This window comes from Nelusetta ayraudi, unplaced genomic scaffold (assembly GCF_046127955.1).
Source record: "Nelusetta ayraudi isolate G7.1 ecotype Tasmania unplaced genomic scaffold, CSIRO-AGI_Nayr_v1 ptg000011l, whole genome shotgun sequence".
Taxonomy (NCBI): Eukaryota; Metazoa; Chordata; class Actinopteri; order Tetraodontiformes; family Monacanthidae; genus Nelusetta; species Nelusetta ayraudi.
This window is the reverse complement of record NW_027466061.1, coordinates 7,758,360-7,773,896: the sequence shown is the minus strand read 5'-3', so window position 1 is coordinate 7,773,896 and position 15,537 is coordinate 7,758,360. Positions and strand designations below refer to the sequence as shown.

Sequence of the window (15,537 nt, the reverse complement as noted above, 5' to 3'; positions counted from 1 at the left end):
AATGTATTTCACTCCTTTATTTTAATACTGCTGTGCAACACAGGCCTTCCTAGCATTGGTGGCTATGTTGTGCAGGCAGCGTCTGTTATTTTGGACATTGCAAGACTGCCTGTCATTTTATGCTGCTGTCTTGGCTGCCATTTATTAGAGGAGCTGCTCTGTCGGTGTCGTCTGATTCAATGGATAGTTGCCATGCACAAGGTGAGCTCTTCTTAAAATGATCACTTTTATTGTTATGTTCAAGGAGCAGGCTTTTGGAAAGATGCAGTGTAGGTCATGTTGCAGGCCCTACACGAACTATCCTTGCAAAGGAGTTTTTTTTTCTTGCATAAAAAATTTCCCAGAGTAGATATTTGCAGGGATGCAGAGTTTTGGGCCTTAAGCGTAGGCTGAATCAGCTTGATTAGGAGCATAGATAAAGAAACTTCCATGGCCGTGGGTGTGCCAGGATATTCATTGTCCTTCGAGTGACAAAATGAAATATAATTTAAGAAACTTTGCCACAGAAGAGGTTTGCATAGCGTTGAACTGGCCTGCATTTGTGACGTTCTCAGGAATTTCATGACGGTCACTATAGAAAACAGATAGTTCGGGGGAAGACAAAGAACGCTTACCAGAGAGTAAGTCAGGATTCAAAAATACATGGACTCATTGGTCACAGACGCTCAGATGGGAAGCTTTTGAATTTTGAAAGGCGGTGGGAGAAGAGATGCCTCCCCCTCGAGCTAATTGGGAACCAGCGGAGGTGTTTTTTTGGTACAACCGGCAGGAGGAGAACGCCGAGGCAACCTCAGAGCACAATGTTTCTAACTCTCCTTTATTAGTGGGGGATCTCTTCAGAATTCTCAGAAGACCTGGAGGATCCGGCCAAGGGGAGAGGTCAACTGGTCTTTAGCTCTGCGGCAGCTTTGTGTTCCTGTGCCGTGGTCCCTGCTGAATTTCTCAGTCAACATTTGTGGTGCCAGTTTATAACCCCTGTCTCAATGTGTTGTTGATCTTTCTCTTCTTAATTTGTTTCAAGTATTATGTTTAGCGAGGGCCTACCTTTATTAGGAGTTATCCTTTAAAGACATGGAGCTGCATCTTAATGCTGCTCCCTGCCTAAAAGGGGTCAGTCGTCTTTGTTGTCCACATTCCCAGTGGCCCCTCACTATCCTTTTTTTCATCAGCTTTCTTCTCCTGAAATAGTAGTGCAGCGTCTGCTTTAAGTGCTTTGAGGATATCATACAAGCATGCCAGAATAATGCACGGTAGTACCACCGCTTTCAGCAAACAAGCATTTTAGCCCATTAGATATATTCGACGTTGGTCCTAATCCTTGTATGTGGCATCTCGCAATCTGTTTTGGCAGCCTACCTGTAAATTGTACAGGTTTCTTTGCTTTAGAGGAGAAATGTATATTCTGCCATGTCTGTGTCAGTGTACTGTCAGTTTGTACCCAAAGATGTGATCACTTATGTAACTGAATCAACCTAAATGTCACTTTGTAGCTCGAGTGTACCATAAATAGATTAGATTAGATCAAATGAAAAATTAATGAACCCCAGGGGGAAAGTGGGTCAAGGCAGCTGTAGGGAAGGGGATTTACTCTGTGAGCAAACAAAATGTGGCTGCTGTGGAAAACAACACCGCAGGATACACGACGACATGTGAAGAAAATATGATGCTTAAAGTAATGACAGACTGAAGCGATGCTTCATCCCTTGGATTTGAACGATGTGTGATGCACATTATACAGCAAATATATGATCACATTTTATGCATTTACAGCACATGTAATCTGTGTGAAAATGTGCATTGCTACAGCCAGGGTTAAGCACAAACACAAACAGGACAACAACAAAACAAAAACAAAAACATTTTCAATGCAATCCGTTCTAAAGAACAACATTATTGTACAGTCTGGAATGCCATATTTAGTAACTGCCCCGTTTTGCAGTGCTGCAAAAACCTTGCAAGAGCGAGTGTTCTGGTTTGCAGACACCCGAAGGATCTGACTAGAGGGTGTCCCAAGTGCAGAACACTTTTCGAGTTAGACTAAGGTTATAGATGCCTTGACCCTAACGCGGCACAATATCGCCTCTCATTAAATTAGAGATACTATAACAAAAGATGCTTTCACACAGGAGCAGTATTTCAAATTAATTTTGCCTAGAGTTATGACTTGTTTGACTGAACTCAATTTGGCCAAGAAGACATTTTTTCTAGTAAAACACAGGTGCAAATAACTTGCAAGCATGCGTTGTCCTTTTAAGTACACCTAGCCACAGTTTGTTTTAGTTCTAGCTGATTTACTCATTGTATGTTTAAGAAGCCTCCAATGTTGTGGAAGATTAAGTAGCATCTAAAGTAGTTTGTAATACATTTTGGACAACTTGCAGTAATATAGCTACTTACATACAACTGGACTCACCATTTAAATCACTATTTAAATTATGTTAATAATTAATATTCGTTAACAAATACATGGAGTTTTCATTTCACTTCTTGTTAGCACCTTTGAAATATTACACACTGAGCCTTTGGTCCAATTTTGGCTCCTGAATTGCTTTAATGTCTTAAGCAGGAACCTCCACCACTCTGTGATATGACACTCGGAATAAGCAAAGTTTTGCTAACACAAATCAAATAGAGTAAACTGTAACACCCCAAACTAACTAACTAACTAACTAACTAACTAACTAACTAAAAATTGTGCCGGTAGAACCTGTAAGACATTACTCAGGGGAATAATACCCACCAAGATTTTCCCGTAGTGCACTGCGCGCACTATACACTTCGGCTACACATTTGATCAATCTTTTGGGTAACTGTCAGTGCCCATTACATTAAATATCTGCTGCGCTCAGTCATTTCATGGGGAACAGCCAGCATACTAAACCTTTAAAGACAGCAGGAGAGCAGACAGCAGAATCCGTCACTACTTGCAACCAAACCGTCACTACGGCAACGGCGGACCAAGTGTTGTCGCGGGAGAATAAACAGGACTCAAAACGCCGTTCGACTTCTTTGCTGTGACAACATCTAACTGCCTGGGTTTGTTTTGACCAATGCGGCTATGGAGAGGAACAACTTGGGCAACGAAAGACTCATCGCACCTACTGATTTTACAGCGCCGGTGGCTTCGAGTAAGTTTTTTCTTGAAAACGTGTTCTACTGACAGTTAGTTAGTTCTTATATTTTTAAACAAATCTCTCGCTCTAGTCGAAGCTAGCTAACGGAAGCGTTTAACAGTTAAGCTAACAGCGGCATCTCAGAGGGTTAAGGTTCCTATTTTCTTGAGAAATCTTATGCTTCACTGATACAGAGACGATGTTTGTTGTTTCAGATCTTATGCCCCCATCACATTTTGCATCAAGTGCAAAGTTTGCTGGACCAAACAGAATCCCCTCAACTATAGGAACAACACAATCCCTCCGCCGGGTAAATCAAGGCGTAACCTCAGGGGATCCCGCTTCTTCCAAGCCATGGCTCGCTCTCAGTCAACCCCAACAGGAAATCATGAAGGGGAGGAGGGAAAATCAAAGGATCAAGATGTTACATCATGACAGTGTGCGCGGAAGTAGTCCAGTGGATGCCGTATCAGACCTCCTCAGATCGAGGTATGTCACAGTTTTTTGTTTAGCTTACAGAGAGCAGCTTGCTTGTACTGTCTACGATGCAAGTTCTCCCTCTTTCTTGAAAACAGATGGAATGAGGGACGTGAACAGTGGTCCTCTGGGTGTGAGTCAGAGTGGTGTACAGAAGCAGGGAAGTGCAAGACAGAAACTGAAAGGCTGAAGATACAGGTGGAAGCCCCGAAGAACCCGGCACAGGGACACAGGGGAGAGACTAGAGACAGAGACAGCATCATGAACAGGTAGACATCTGTTTCGACTATTAATAAAGTGCCTTGGTGGTTTGTTGATTTCAATCGATGAACGTGTTTGCATTCAATGCTCTTTGTTTTTCAGGCAGAGAAGTGAATTGGAAGCACTGCAGGAAGAGCTACGGGAAGCTAAAGCAGAGCTGAGCCAAGTCAGGGTGCAACTTGCACAGAATGACAAAGTAAGCACACAGGCAATGCCTATTAATGACAAAGTAGTGCTTACCCCTTTTAGTGTTGACATCTTATATTTTCTTCCTTCCTGTAAATCAAATGTGTCAAATTCTGGCCCGTAGTGTAATTATATTTGGCCCGTGAGGCAATACAAAATCACCACTGGAGCTGGCCTGCCGGTGTAATACTGCGTGTGTACCGCTATTTACTTCATATCCCAGATTGCTCTGGCATTCTGGCAATCAGTACAGGACATTCATCGAAGGATATTATTATTGCTTGATTGGTTTATTGTTGTTATTTCATTTTTAAACCTATTATTAGCCTGTGGAAAAAGTTACTGTTGACATTTAAATCAGAGGGCTGCACATAAAAAAGAGGCATACAATTTTTATTTATTTTGAGTTTTATTTATTTATTTATTTATTTATTAGGTTATATATTGTATAGTCAAGTTGAAGCAAAACTTGTTTGGGTCCATATGAAAAGATTCACTGTTATATCTGAGATTTTATCAATAAATATCAGTGTTGACACCCCTTAACTCAACTCAGCTCAACTTTATTTATAAGCATAACCATCCCTAAATCATTTCATAAGTTTGCAGTCTGGTGGTGTTTTTTAGGTTGGGGTCTGAATAATGGCTTAACTTCAACTAACAGTTTAATTTACCAAGTTTTTTTTTTTAAAAGATTGTTCTGCATTCTGCTTTTTGTTCTACCAGCTCGAAAGACTCAGAGGAGAGTCTGCTGCCGAGGACACAGCAAAGCTGAAGAAAGATTTAGAGAAGAGCATGGAGGAGGCGCGGGAGTGGGCTCTGAAGGCTGAAATGTGCAGATTAAAGGCTGAGAAGGAGGCCAAACAACAGAGCCGTAGACTGTCGGAACAACTGGGGGAGATGCAAACGAAGCACGAGACAGAGGTGCGAGGCACAATGCGTGAATTTCCCATGAAGTGATACCTGCTGGCGGTTCTCCTGAAGCAAAGCACTTGGCCTGTAGCCCGATGCTTCTAATGGAGAATCAATAAGATGCATTTTTTACACATTTGATTATGTGTTGTTTTCCTGTCAATACTTTCAGCTACAGCTTCTGAATGCTGCCCACCAAGCAGAGTTGGGTTCCTCGAGGAAAACAAACAGCGAACTACAGGACAGGCTTCAATCGATGACCTCAGAAATACTGCAGCTAAGAAGCACTGTGAAGGAGGTGTCTAGCGAGAGGAATGCACTGGAGGAGCGTTTAAGGTGCCACATTCTGGCTAAAAATAAAGAGCCATACAGCTTGGCTGTAGCACTTTGTGGTCGTATTCACTGATGCATCGGGGGTTTGCTTGTGGATTGTTTTTCAGCCAAATGGGACAAGCTTTTGAGACACAATCAGCAACACTGCACAGTCTCAGAAATTACATCGGCCAGCTTGCCCCAGAGAAAGGAGAGAAGGAGCAATTAAGGGACGCCGTTGAGGTGAAGGCAATATAAACTGTATTGATTGCAATCAGCCCACTGTAACAGAATGGCGTGGGAGAAAACTTTAATGTTGCAGTTTTAACCAGGTGTGGGACATATTTATGTTGCAAATGAAAGATGAATTGATACATTTACATGGACGTGGTAACGGATTTAATCACTGTATGTCTTCTTTGAATGAACAATGGTAGAGATTAAAGAGGGAGAAGATGGCGCTTCAGACGACTGCGGAGCTTTTGACTGTCCGGCTCAACTCGGTGAATGAGATCCTCTCCCTACAGGAAGACAAAATGGTTCATATGGTGCGTGTTCACACAGGACACTTCCTGAAATGCTTTTTCCTCTCTTTTTTTTCTCCACGTTTCTTGGCTGAGTTCACAACAAATGATGATGATGCTGCAGCAAATCACATTGTGGTGTGAACACAGCCTTAGGTCAGGTTAAAAAATGTGAAATAATTTTAATGCCAGTTTACATAAGTGTCGTTATACGTGTAGTAGTTAAAACTCCAGCTATTTGCTGATGTTATCATGTTTAAATTCTTCACCAGTATTAAATTAATTGATTGCTAAATGGAAACCTTATAATTTTAATGGGTTTTAGTCTGCTTTAGAATGATTTTGAGAAACAAGAGTTTGTCAACGTGTGTGTGTGTGTGTGTGTGTGTGTGTGTGTGTGTGTGTGTGTGTGTGTGTGTGTGTGTGTGTGTGTGTGTGTGTGTGTGTGTGTGTGTGTGTGTGTGTGTGTGTGTGTGTGTGTGTGTGTGTGTGTGTGCGTGTTAAAGACCTCAGCAGATCCACTTGTGAAGAACCAACCTGCAGGGCTTCAGGTGCTTCAGCTGTGGAGGGAGAAAGTGTTCAAGTTGTGTGTCCAGCTCCGCACAAAGGACATTGAGCTGAGAAAGGAGAAGGACAAGCTTCTTTCCAAAGTATGCCATGATGTGCTTAGACCACCATAGATTTTGTTCTGTGTGTGTGTGTGTGTGTGCGCGCGCTCTGAAATGTGTCTAAGAGGAAGTGTGGCCACTTTAGGTCGCCTCCATTGATCAGCATCTCCAGCAGGAGCAGCACCGGGTTTGTGTGCTCCAGCACAGTTTAGATGACAAGGTAGCTGAGCTGGACATGGCGAGAGTCGAACAGGAGGTGAGTACTGAAACACACTGTAGCAACTGTAGCAACAACTTGGTTGTGCACGCTAAGTCTGAGTCCACTTAGTGAAACTATAAACCAGCATTTTTTTTTCTTTCTTTCTTTCTTTCTTTCTTTCTTTGTTTTTTTGTTTTTTTTTTTAAATCACCGCACGGAGTGACTGTAATGAAAGCTTGCAGTGGGCCACAGCAATAGCCAAGAGTTTAATAACGGTGGTGAGGAATGCAGACGTTGACAACACTGGGCTTCACTGTAGATTCATATACCTTCATGATGTCAATGTTTGCTTTTCTTTGCAGACACTGAAGCAGGATGTCTTCCAGGCCCACAGGGAGAATTCGCAGCTCAAGTTGCAGAAACAAAAAGTAGAAGCTGAACTTCAAACTGTGTCGGAAGCAGTACACAAGTAAATAAAGTGATCATGTAGATTGAGTGGGTTCAAATTAGATTTGAAGCATTTTTTGTTTTGTTTCGCTCCTTAATTGTGATGTGCCTCAGGTTCAGGCTGGCGTTTGAGAGCAAGGTGGCAGAAGTGGGTTCGGCTCAAGCAAGACTAAACGTTTTGACCCAGAGGCTCGCCTTCGCCAAAGGACGAGTGGAGACGGTCCAAGGTACGACTCTGGCTGGAGCTCTACGTTTCTCAGTTTGCTCTTTGTGTGACTTAATTTAATATATATATATATATTTTTTTTGTTTTTTCAGTTTTGATCTTGAGGAAGGTTGCACTGCAGAAAGTTCAGCAAGCTAGTAAACAGTCACAGCAGGATGCAAACAGGTGAACCATTTAACATTATAACTCACTAATATTCATCCACTTGAAAGATCTTTGTTGGGTCGTAATAAAAAACCCAAAATGTTTTTTTTACTTTGACAACAACAATGGTTTCATATAATATGTGATTGACTGCAATTTGCAGTCCAGAAATCTTGAGACACCCTGTGCATGTTCAGCTTTAAAGTGATTATGCCCACATATTACTCAGCTCAGTTATCTCTCAGCTATAACAAGGCCACTCTAGGCCATGCAGTTCTTTCAAATGGTGTTCATGGGCAAATGACATACAATGAACATTTATAGTCTTGAGGTTTAATTGATATTCACAATGCACTGTAAATGTAGTGAGAGGCTTTGCAACTTATTAGCTTATGGGCGCATCTGCCTGGTAACACAACCCTCCTTATACTCTGGTGCACGCAAGGATGCAAGTGTGCACTGATACATTTGCTTCACCACAAAAAAAGTAACCTAATGAAGCTGATAGTGTGCTCTGAATTATCTCCTTAAGCAGGTTCTAATTCTTAGAAAGAGGCAATGATTGGCCTCAATTAAAAATACTTGACTGTTGTTTTTTCCCCTACCGTCACTGGACAAATGCAGCATAATTTAGTTATATGTGAGGAAGGAAAAAAGAGGGAACTCTCTGTGGAGCTCTGCAGAGGAATTAATAGCACCACAGGCTAGAGGAGGCATACTTGTTTTTGATTTGGGGATTAATGTCCCTTGTGTATTCATTTAATGCCTCAGTAGTAGTCGCCTAATTTGAAGAACCAGAATAGGACTTCATGTTTAAAAGAGTGTAAGGCCTCACAAAACCAGCTTTAAAAACACAAATGCAACCTTTTTCCTTTTGCATATACCGCTGGATAACGTGCTTGTGGTGAACCCCCCCCCCCCCCCCCCCCGCCCCCCCTTTCCTCACAATTTAGACTCAAGTTGATATGCATTGCGCGTTTCCTTTCCTACCTGTCTGCCTCTTTATTTGCTTTGCTGTCATGCCTCTGTCACCCCGCAGCGTCCCAAACCTCCAGGCGGAGCTCAGATCGGCGTGCGAGGAGAGAGACAAGCTCGCGCAGGAGCTCAAAAGAACCCCAGAGCTCATCGATAAGTCTCTGGCTCAGCTGAGAGAGCAGTGTGAGAGTCCTTACAACTCACACCGTCCCTCTTATAAAAACGCCACCTGTTCACCTGCCGGGTTCACGGCAAGTTTACCGCTGCGTCTTCCTCGGCAGATGAGACCAGTCTGAAGCGGCAGCAGCAGGAGCTGGAGCAGAGCTGGGCGGAGGCGCGGGAGGCTGCGGCTGGCAGGGAGGAGGCTGAGCAGAGGCTGCAGCAGATCCAGGCCCAGCTGGAGGAGAGCAGAGTCAACCTGGAGTCGGCCTCCGCAGAGCTGCTCAGCCTGCAGGAGAGCAGCAGGCGAGGTGAGGCAGCAGCTTTGATGTAACTTGTTTTTTGTTGGTTTTTTTTTTCCAATAACCTTGACCTGCCCAGTGACGGCAGACTTCTGCTCTGTCCCAGTGATGCCCTTCAAAGCAATCACCGCAGCTTCACACCCGACCACACCTGCGTGCTCGGTAGCTTCGCTTGGAAAGCTGTACATAAAGTGCCCAAGTGCACCTTGACGTCGTTCAAGGATAGTTACCAAGTTTTCCAGATGTCTTTATCCGTCTCCTGCTGGTTCAGGGATTCACGGTGGGCACTTGAGTTTCAACTCTCCAATAAATGAAAGGATAATAATAATAATGCTATTCCTTTTTGTTACAATAATGAGGTCTGAAAAAAATGGAAGTGTTTGCTTACAGTTCCTGGTCCTGGGGGAAATATCTCACTATTAAGCATCTAAACCCCCCATTATTCCTCTCAGCTACTCTCTAACTGTGTTTGGCTGCTATTTGGCTGTGTAGCACGGAGGCGGTACTTCAGGGAGTTTCTCTTCCTGCTGTGGTCAAAATGAGCTTGTCTTTGAACGCCAGGTCCGCATTTTTCATTTCTTTCTTGCACAGTCCTTTCTTTTACTTAAGTGTCCTCCATTGTACGAATTTGGTGTCAAAATTCACTCTAGCTGCGTTCTTTAACAACAACAATGTATGTTTCCAGCCAGCCAATAAACTCCCTAGAAAAGAAAAGTCCACCTTCTTTTGCTTGCCTTAGTTTTCAAGACATGTTATGAACACAGTTTGAGAAACCACACCTTTGTGATGTCACAAAGGGCCCTGTTACCACTACAAGGTTAGTCGCAAAACACCCGCAGCCAGGTGTTCGTTCCATGCACCAGTACCAGCTTGCATCTATACCTTCTCCATACAGTACCGCAAAGAAGACGTCAGTTATAACAGGAAATAAAAACTAAGTGTGTTTAGGGGCTGGATTTTTCTCTGCGCTTGTTAGGGAATCAGTGGTATAAGAATACCGCACTGAAGTCCCAAGATGAAAAATAATGATCTGAAAAGTGGTACAATACAGACGGTTACATAAAAGATGAACAAATTGCTAAACCCTCCTCATGTTCAATAAACAGTGTTATCTTCTGACCCTCAGGCTACAGCACTTTAATGCATTAGGCGCTGTGATTATTTTTACACACCGTTATTGATAAATCTGAAATGATTAAATCACCCCTTGTTTGTAGCCTTGCTGTCCACAAAAAAGTCTCATACAGATACAATAAAAATTGATTTCTTATTCTTTTCTGCGCCTTTTGTTGCCTTGCAGTCCTGCAGGAGAGAGTGTCTGAGATTGAGGACCGCTGCGCTCAGAAGCTCAGGGAGATGGAGATACAAGTCAATACTGCCAAGAGAGAGCACACCAAAGCAGGTAGCGGGATTGGCGCTGTGCTACCTCAGCCCACAGCAGATTAAAACGTGGGGGCTGCGGCTGTGTCTTTAACACACGGCCTCTTATCTAATATGATTGGGGTTGTTTACTCACTATATGGAGGCAATTCCCTGCAGCTTTCAAGATGTCTGTGTCGTCTCCTGCAGTTATGATTCTGCGACAGTTTGAGAAGGCCAGGAGACAGGACGAGATAAGAGCGCAGCAGCCGTGCAGAGAGAGAGAACTTCAGGATAAAATACTGAAGGAAAAGGAGAGGGACAAAAAGCTCCTTTTTGTAAGACTTTCATTTGAAGGCGAAATACATTTGTGAGAAATACGGCTCACTTTATTTCTCCGAAGACCCTCCAATGACCTCAATCTGTTGCAGGCCACTGTTGTGGAAGGAGGTCCCACAAGTGGGTGCACGAGTGCGCGTGCAGCGCTTCTGCGAAACCCTGCAGCTCCTCAGGAGACGTCCTCCGAGAGAAGGTGCCACGATGGAGCAAAAACCCAACTACCTGCACGCAGCGGTGAGTGCTTTCATGACCTCATCGTGCGTCAAACGCTAATTACTAGGCCCTGCCGTTCAACCGGGCGTGGCACAACTGACCAATGGCACGCCTGCGTTCTGACAGAGCGACTTCGATCTGTTCTGGAGGACCTGCGCTCCCTCAGCACTGCAGTGGTTAACAGCTCTGAGGACTCTGCGGAGGAGGAGGAGGACAGAGTGACGGCGTGGGATCATCCACAGGCGGATCTCACCTGATACCTGATGATGATTCACTAGAGCCCGTGAGCCTTGATGTAATTTGTGCACCAGGTGGGTGGCGCTGGCGCCTCGAGAGCAAAAATTAGAGCATGTAGAAAATTTTGTTTGAGTCAAACATTTCTCAATTAATCTACTTGCTACAAAAATGAATCTTACAAGCTGAAATGAGAATATTGTGTCTTTTTAACTGGAAGCCATGTCTTTGTAAACATATCTATGAAGTCTGCTCACAACCAAAGTTGCATTATAAAGATGTATATCCAGAAAACTTAGTTATGTGATTGCTTACATATTAAATTAATCAATGTCTGTTTAACTGTTTAACAGATGGCCATGGTTTCAATTAAGCCCTCTAAATTTTGTCAATTTTCGTGAGCTTTGTATGTGATGGAATATAAAATGGTGCCACATTTTCAAAATACAGCTGGCAGAGCACCTGTCCAGCTGTTGGGAATCTAATATTCTATTCTTTGACAAAAATTATGAGACCGTTCATTTCTTTGTTGTAGAGATTTTCTTATTATGTCAAAATGTTACTTTCAGTGTGGCCCAATGCGGTTCTGTAATATTACACTCTTTGTGTATTTTTTGGAGGATGTAATGATGTCAGGATTGATTAGATCATAGGAATTTCAACTGAAATCACTGCTTCATAAGGTCACATCAAACCCTCAAAGAATAAAGGAAGTGTTTAGATTAGATTCTTCCTCTCTCTGAACGATGACATTTGGATATCTACATTGTGAGTCTATCAGATACTCTGAATTTTGAATTGCCATTACAGTGCGAGATGGATGGTGGTAAACACTGGAATGAATAAGATAATTGTGCTATTTGTCAAGTTGCCACAAGTGCTAATAATACATTTTGCACCAGTTATAAAAGTCAACTCCACTTGGTTTTAAAACATGAAGCAGGGGAGCTGAGTGAAAATAATAAAAAAAAAACAAGTTTACACTTTGTTATCAGAAGATCATGAATAAATTGTAGGAACGGCTGTAACTGGAAAGCCAATTAATCAGAGGATACAGAACATGTATAAAACTAGTTTAAGGAAATACTATTTTAAAAATAAATTATTTCAATATAATTTTTTAAAATGGAAAGAAATGTTTGGATTGTTTTTAAAGTGTTGCATGGTGTTTGAAGTACTATCTCAAAATAAATTCTTTGAATTTGCTGATCGTGATTTATGGGACTCATCTAAGTGTCTCAATTTAAATTACCTAGAAGGAGCGTCATTTTGATAATGTCATATTTGCATTTGAAAGTGAAAGGAATGTGTGGCAAAAATCTAAGAAGACGTCATCTGTTTTGTCAGGCCGTATTCAAAACCAGCAGAGGGCGACGTTGCCAAAGGTGAGAATAGCTCGTGCAAACACATTTTGAAACTAACCGTTTTATAAACAAAATATTTCACAACGGAAGTTCACGGAAAAACATTTAAAAATTTTATCCACTATATCTTATCACATGTTTTATTGTCTTGCGCCTCCTCCTAATCTATCCATCTTAATTTTTCACCCTGACCTCCTTACTATCCCAAATAAACCAACATATTTAGCCGTGTGTTTACAACCTCCACCCAAAAACTACATTTAAGCTATCTGTTAAAATGTTTTTTTGAACCTCATACATGTTTCGAAGAGGACAGAAGTCAGAACAAACACCCTGTCTACGGGTGTTTTCTCCAACCTGGGAGAAATATCTGAGCCCTTGTTGACGTCACAAAGGACAGATTTTCATAAAACCTTTTTGCATACACTTTCTGAAAATGGGGCAGAAGCAAAAGAACAACAGGGTGAACTTTTGTCATTACTTGAAAAGTGAATTTTGGATAATATTGGACATTTAGGGACAGGACTGAAGTGAAATACAAGATAATATTAAGCTTACAATAAACCGTCAAGGGCTGTAAGTGGGCCGTCAGGGCCAGCAAGGCCTTCCCTGCTGGCCCACACATACTTACAAAAGTACATTTTCGGTAAATATGATATGTGATATATGATATGAAGTTATTCTCCATAGCCTGTTCTTTTCATGTCATACAATATCCACTTGGCTGTGTTGCCTCCGTTGTTGTGTGTTATTGTAAAGTTTTTAGTCATATTTATGGCTGGCTTGTGTTGCAAAATCAGCATAGCAGGCTCCTGTGCACCGTGAGCGAACAGACCACAGCTAGTTGTGATTGCTAGTCAGATCTCGAATATGTGGAGCCAAGGCCAGCTAGCTGGTCTCGCTGAACTTTACATGAACATGACCTGGGATTGGATCAGCCCTGGGAACCTTACGGACTTAACTGAACCCTGAGATGCGGTTGCCACCATGGCAAACCCATGACGGCTGAAGGAGAATATGAAGATTTAGTGGCAGAATCGTCTGGAATTTATAATGTGAATAATGTGGCGCATTGGCCTAGCAGCTGCGCCAAAATGTTCAATTGTTTAATAACTTCATAGTTCAATAGTTTGTTTTGTTTTCATCTCGTTGGTCTCTCATATGAAATGGCGACAAGTTTTGGTGTCCTTTTAAAATTTAGCTTTAGTCTTAATTGTGATTTAAAAGCTCCAGCAATCTTTGAAAGTGTTGCTCGACTAGGTCACCTATATGAAGGTGATGTGGTGAAGGTGAAGTGTGATTCTGTATAGATTCTTGAGCTGTAGTGTCATATTGAGGGTATTATGAGGTGTATTCATTTAGGGTGGACTAAATATGACGTCACTGATGGCCTTGGCATGAAATAAACCGAGGCCACTGCAATAAACCACTTGCATAACTGTATGGATGCATACATATAAATCAGCAGCTTTGGCCATGTGGAGCGAAAGGCAAAGCAGCTAGACAGCACCGCGTTAGACTCATGAATTATACATGATCGCAGCGCCACAATATAGATGAGACTGGAAATAAATTAGGGGATAAAAGCCAATCAATAAGCATGCATATAATTTGTGTTAAAAATTCAGAATTAACGGAATGCAAAAATGGTACTTCCACTTAGAAATGACAGCCGTGCTTTCTCATGTTTTGCATGTGCTTCTGCATGGGCCCTTCTTACTTAGCTTCTTGTACTGTGCCCTCAGATTACGGAGCCTTAAATTACAACACATGCTGTCATCGGTTGTCCACATGGAGAGTTTTTGTCTTGTTCTTTCTCTGCTTTAAACAAAGAAATGGCCAAACCTGCAGTTTTCCCCGCTGTTGGGCTGCAACCAATATCAGCATTTTGCTCAATGGTACTGGCTTGTTTTCAAGACATGATTAATGGCCTTATTATTGGCTAAAATGGGTTGTATCAAATATTTATGACCAAACACGCAGAAACCAATTCCTGCTACAAAAATTGTGCTGTGATATTGGAAGTCGTGAAAATGATGTCTCCAACAAGATCAGTGGGGGATGAGAAGCGGTCTGGTGAAAAGTCCATCTTCTCTACTGGCAAAGCTCATGAAAAGTTTGCTCTCAGCCTCCAAGTTGTTCTGTCACACTTTAACAAATGTCCCTAAAGTCAAGCCCTCCTGGGGCCAGTCCTCATTCAAGTTTGCTGTTGCCAGAGACTGAAATATGCTGGATTAAAAAACCCATCCTGTCTATTTTTTTCTAACTTCATTTCTCACACGGACCTCCTCACTGTTGGGCAATATGATTCAAATTGTTTAATATTTCTGCTTTTTGTTTCTTGATAGAAAAATTTAATCTCAGCAAAATGCATTCCTCGCTTATTGTTGGGACTGTGAAATGAAACAAATGGGTCAACAAGACAAGATGCCGAGGAGCTAACGCGGTCATATCTTTGCAGAGTTCTCGCAGGCCAGAGGTCTGATGTGATCCACTAAGTCAGGGGTGTTGACCAGCGCTATGTGGTGGATGGTGCTTTGCTGCTGTGTCAGGCCATGCCACGGGGCAGAGCAGCAGCCACTGGACAAGAAGTGGAGCCTGCATGCACGCATGCACACACACACATGCAAATATTTAGACTTAAATGTAGTAGTTCGCGATTAAATAAAACTTGGTTTAATTTTAAGTATTATATATTCAAATATGTCTGATCAAGCTAAAATAAAATCATTTTAAAAAGCTACTTAACTACAGTTGCAATTTGCTATAGTATGAAAACACAACAGTAAGATATTTTTGTGACCTCATCTTACTAAAAACCCATATTTGTAATGTATTTGTGTATTTCTCTTAAATCCTTCGCATGTCAATAAATCTCTTCTGAGGTTTAACACTGCGCCATTCATTTTTGGTTGGTCTAGGTTCCCATGGTACACTTTACCCTTCATTTACAGGGAACCTGATATTCTGTGTCCCGTTATTTTACTGAAACGATTCTACATAATGGGTGAGACCTCTTTATCCTATTTAAGACCACATTCTATAAATGACACAATCATTTCACATTGGGTATTACAATAGTGCTCATTACTTTGTTGTGGCTGCAGCTTCTATTATGTCTTTGGATCCTGTTCAGACAGATTGTTCATCCCTCCCTAATAAAACTTTTATCTGCTAATTGAG

At 42.0% G+C, this 15,537-nt stretch overlaps 1 protein-coding gene across 1 annotated transcript; it reads left to right on the top strand.

The window, feature by feature from the left end:
• Nucleotides 1–2,760: 2,760 nt before the first annotated feature.
• cchcr1 (coiled-coil alpha-helical rod protein 1) lies at nucleotides 2,761–11,136 on the top strand. Its single transcript, XM_076020412.1, has 19 exons — nucleotides 2,761–3,128; nucleotides 3,329–3,602; nucleotides 3,689–3,859; nucleotides 3,954–4,047; nucleotides 4,764–4,961; nucleotides 5,122–5,285; nucleotides 5,390–5,504; nucleotides 5,699–5,809; nucleotides 6,292–6,435; nucleotides 6,539–6,649; nucleotides 6,955–7,061; nucleotides 7,154–7,266; nucleotides 7,358–7,430; nucleotides 8,449–8,567; nucleotides 8,666–8,854; nucleotides 10,146–10,247; nucleotides 10,415–10,542; nucleotides 10,636–10,777; nucleotides 10,883–11,136. Exons 1-19 carry the CDS (start codon nucleotides 3,059–3,061, stop codon nucleotides 11,011–11,013), a joined length of 2,556 nt encoding a protein of 851 aa, XP_075876527.1. The 5' UTR covers nucleotides 2,761–3,058; the 3' UTR covers nucleotides 11,014–11,136.
• The last annotated feature ends 4,401 nt before the right edge of the window (nucleotides 11,137–15,537 follow it).

Coding starts and splice junctions, on each gene's coding strand:
- cchcr1 (XM_076020412.1), top strand. CDS start 3,059: ATGGAGAGGAACAACTTGGGCAACGAAAGACTCATCGCACCTACTGAT. Junction 3,129..3,328: donor TACAGCGCCGGTGGCTTCGA/GTAAGTTTTTTC, acceptor TTGTTGTTTCAG/ATCTTATGCCCCCATCACAT. Junction 10,543..10,635: donor GGGACAAAAAGCTCCTTTTT/GTAAGACTTTCA, acceptor AATCTGTTGCAG/GCCACTGTTGTGGAAGGAGG.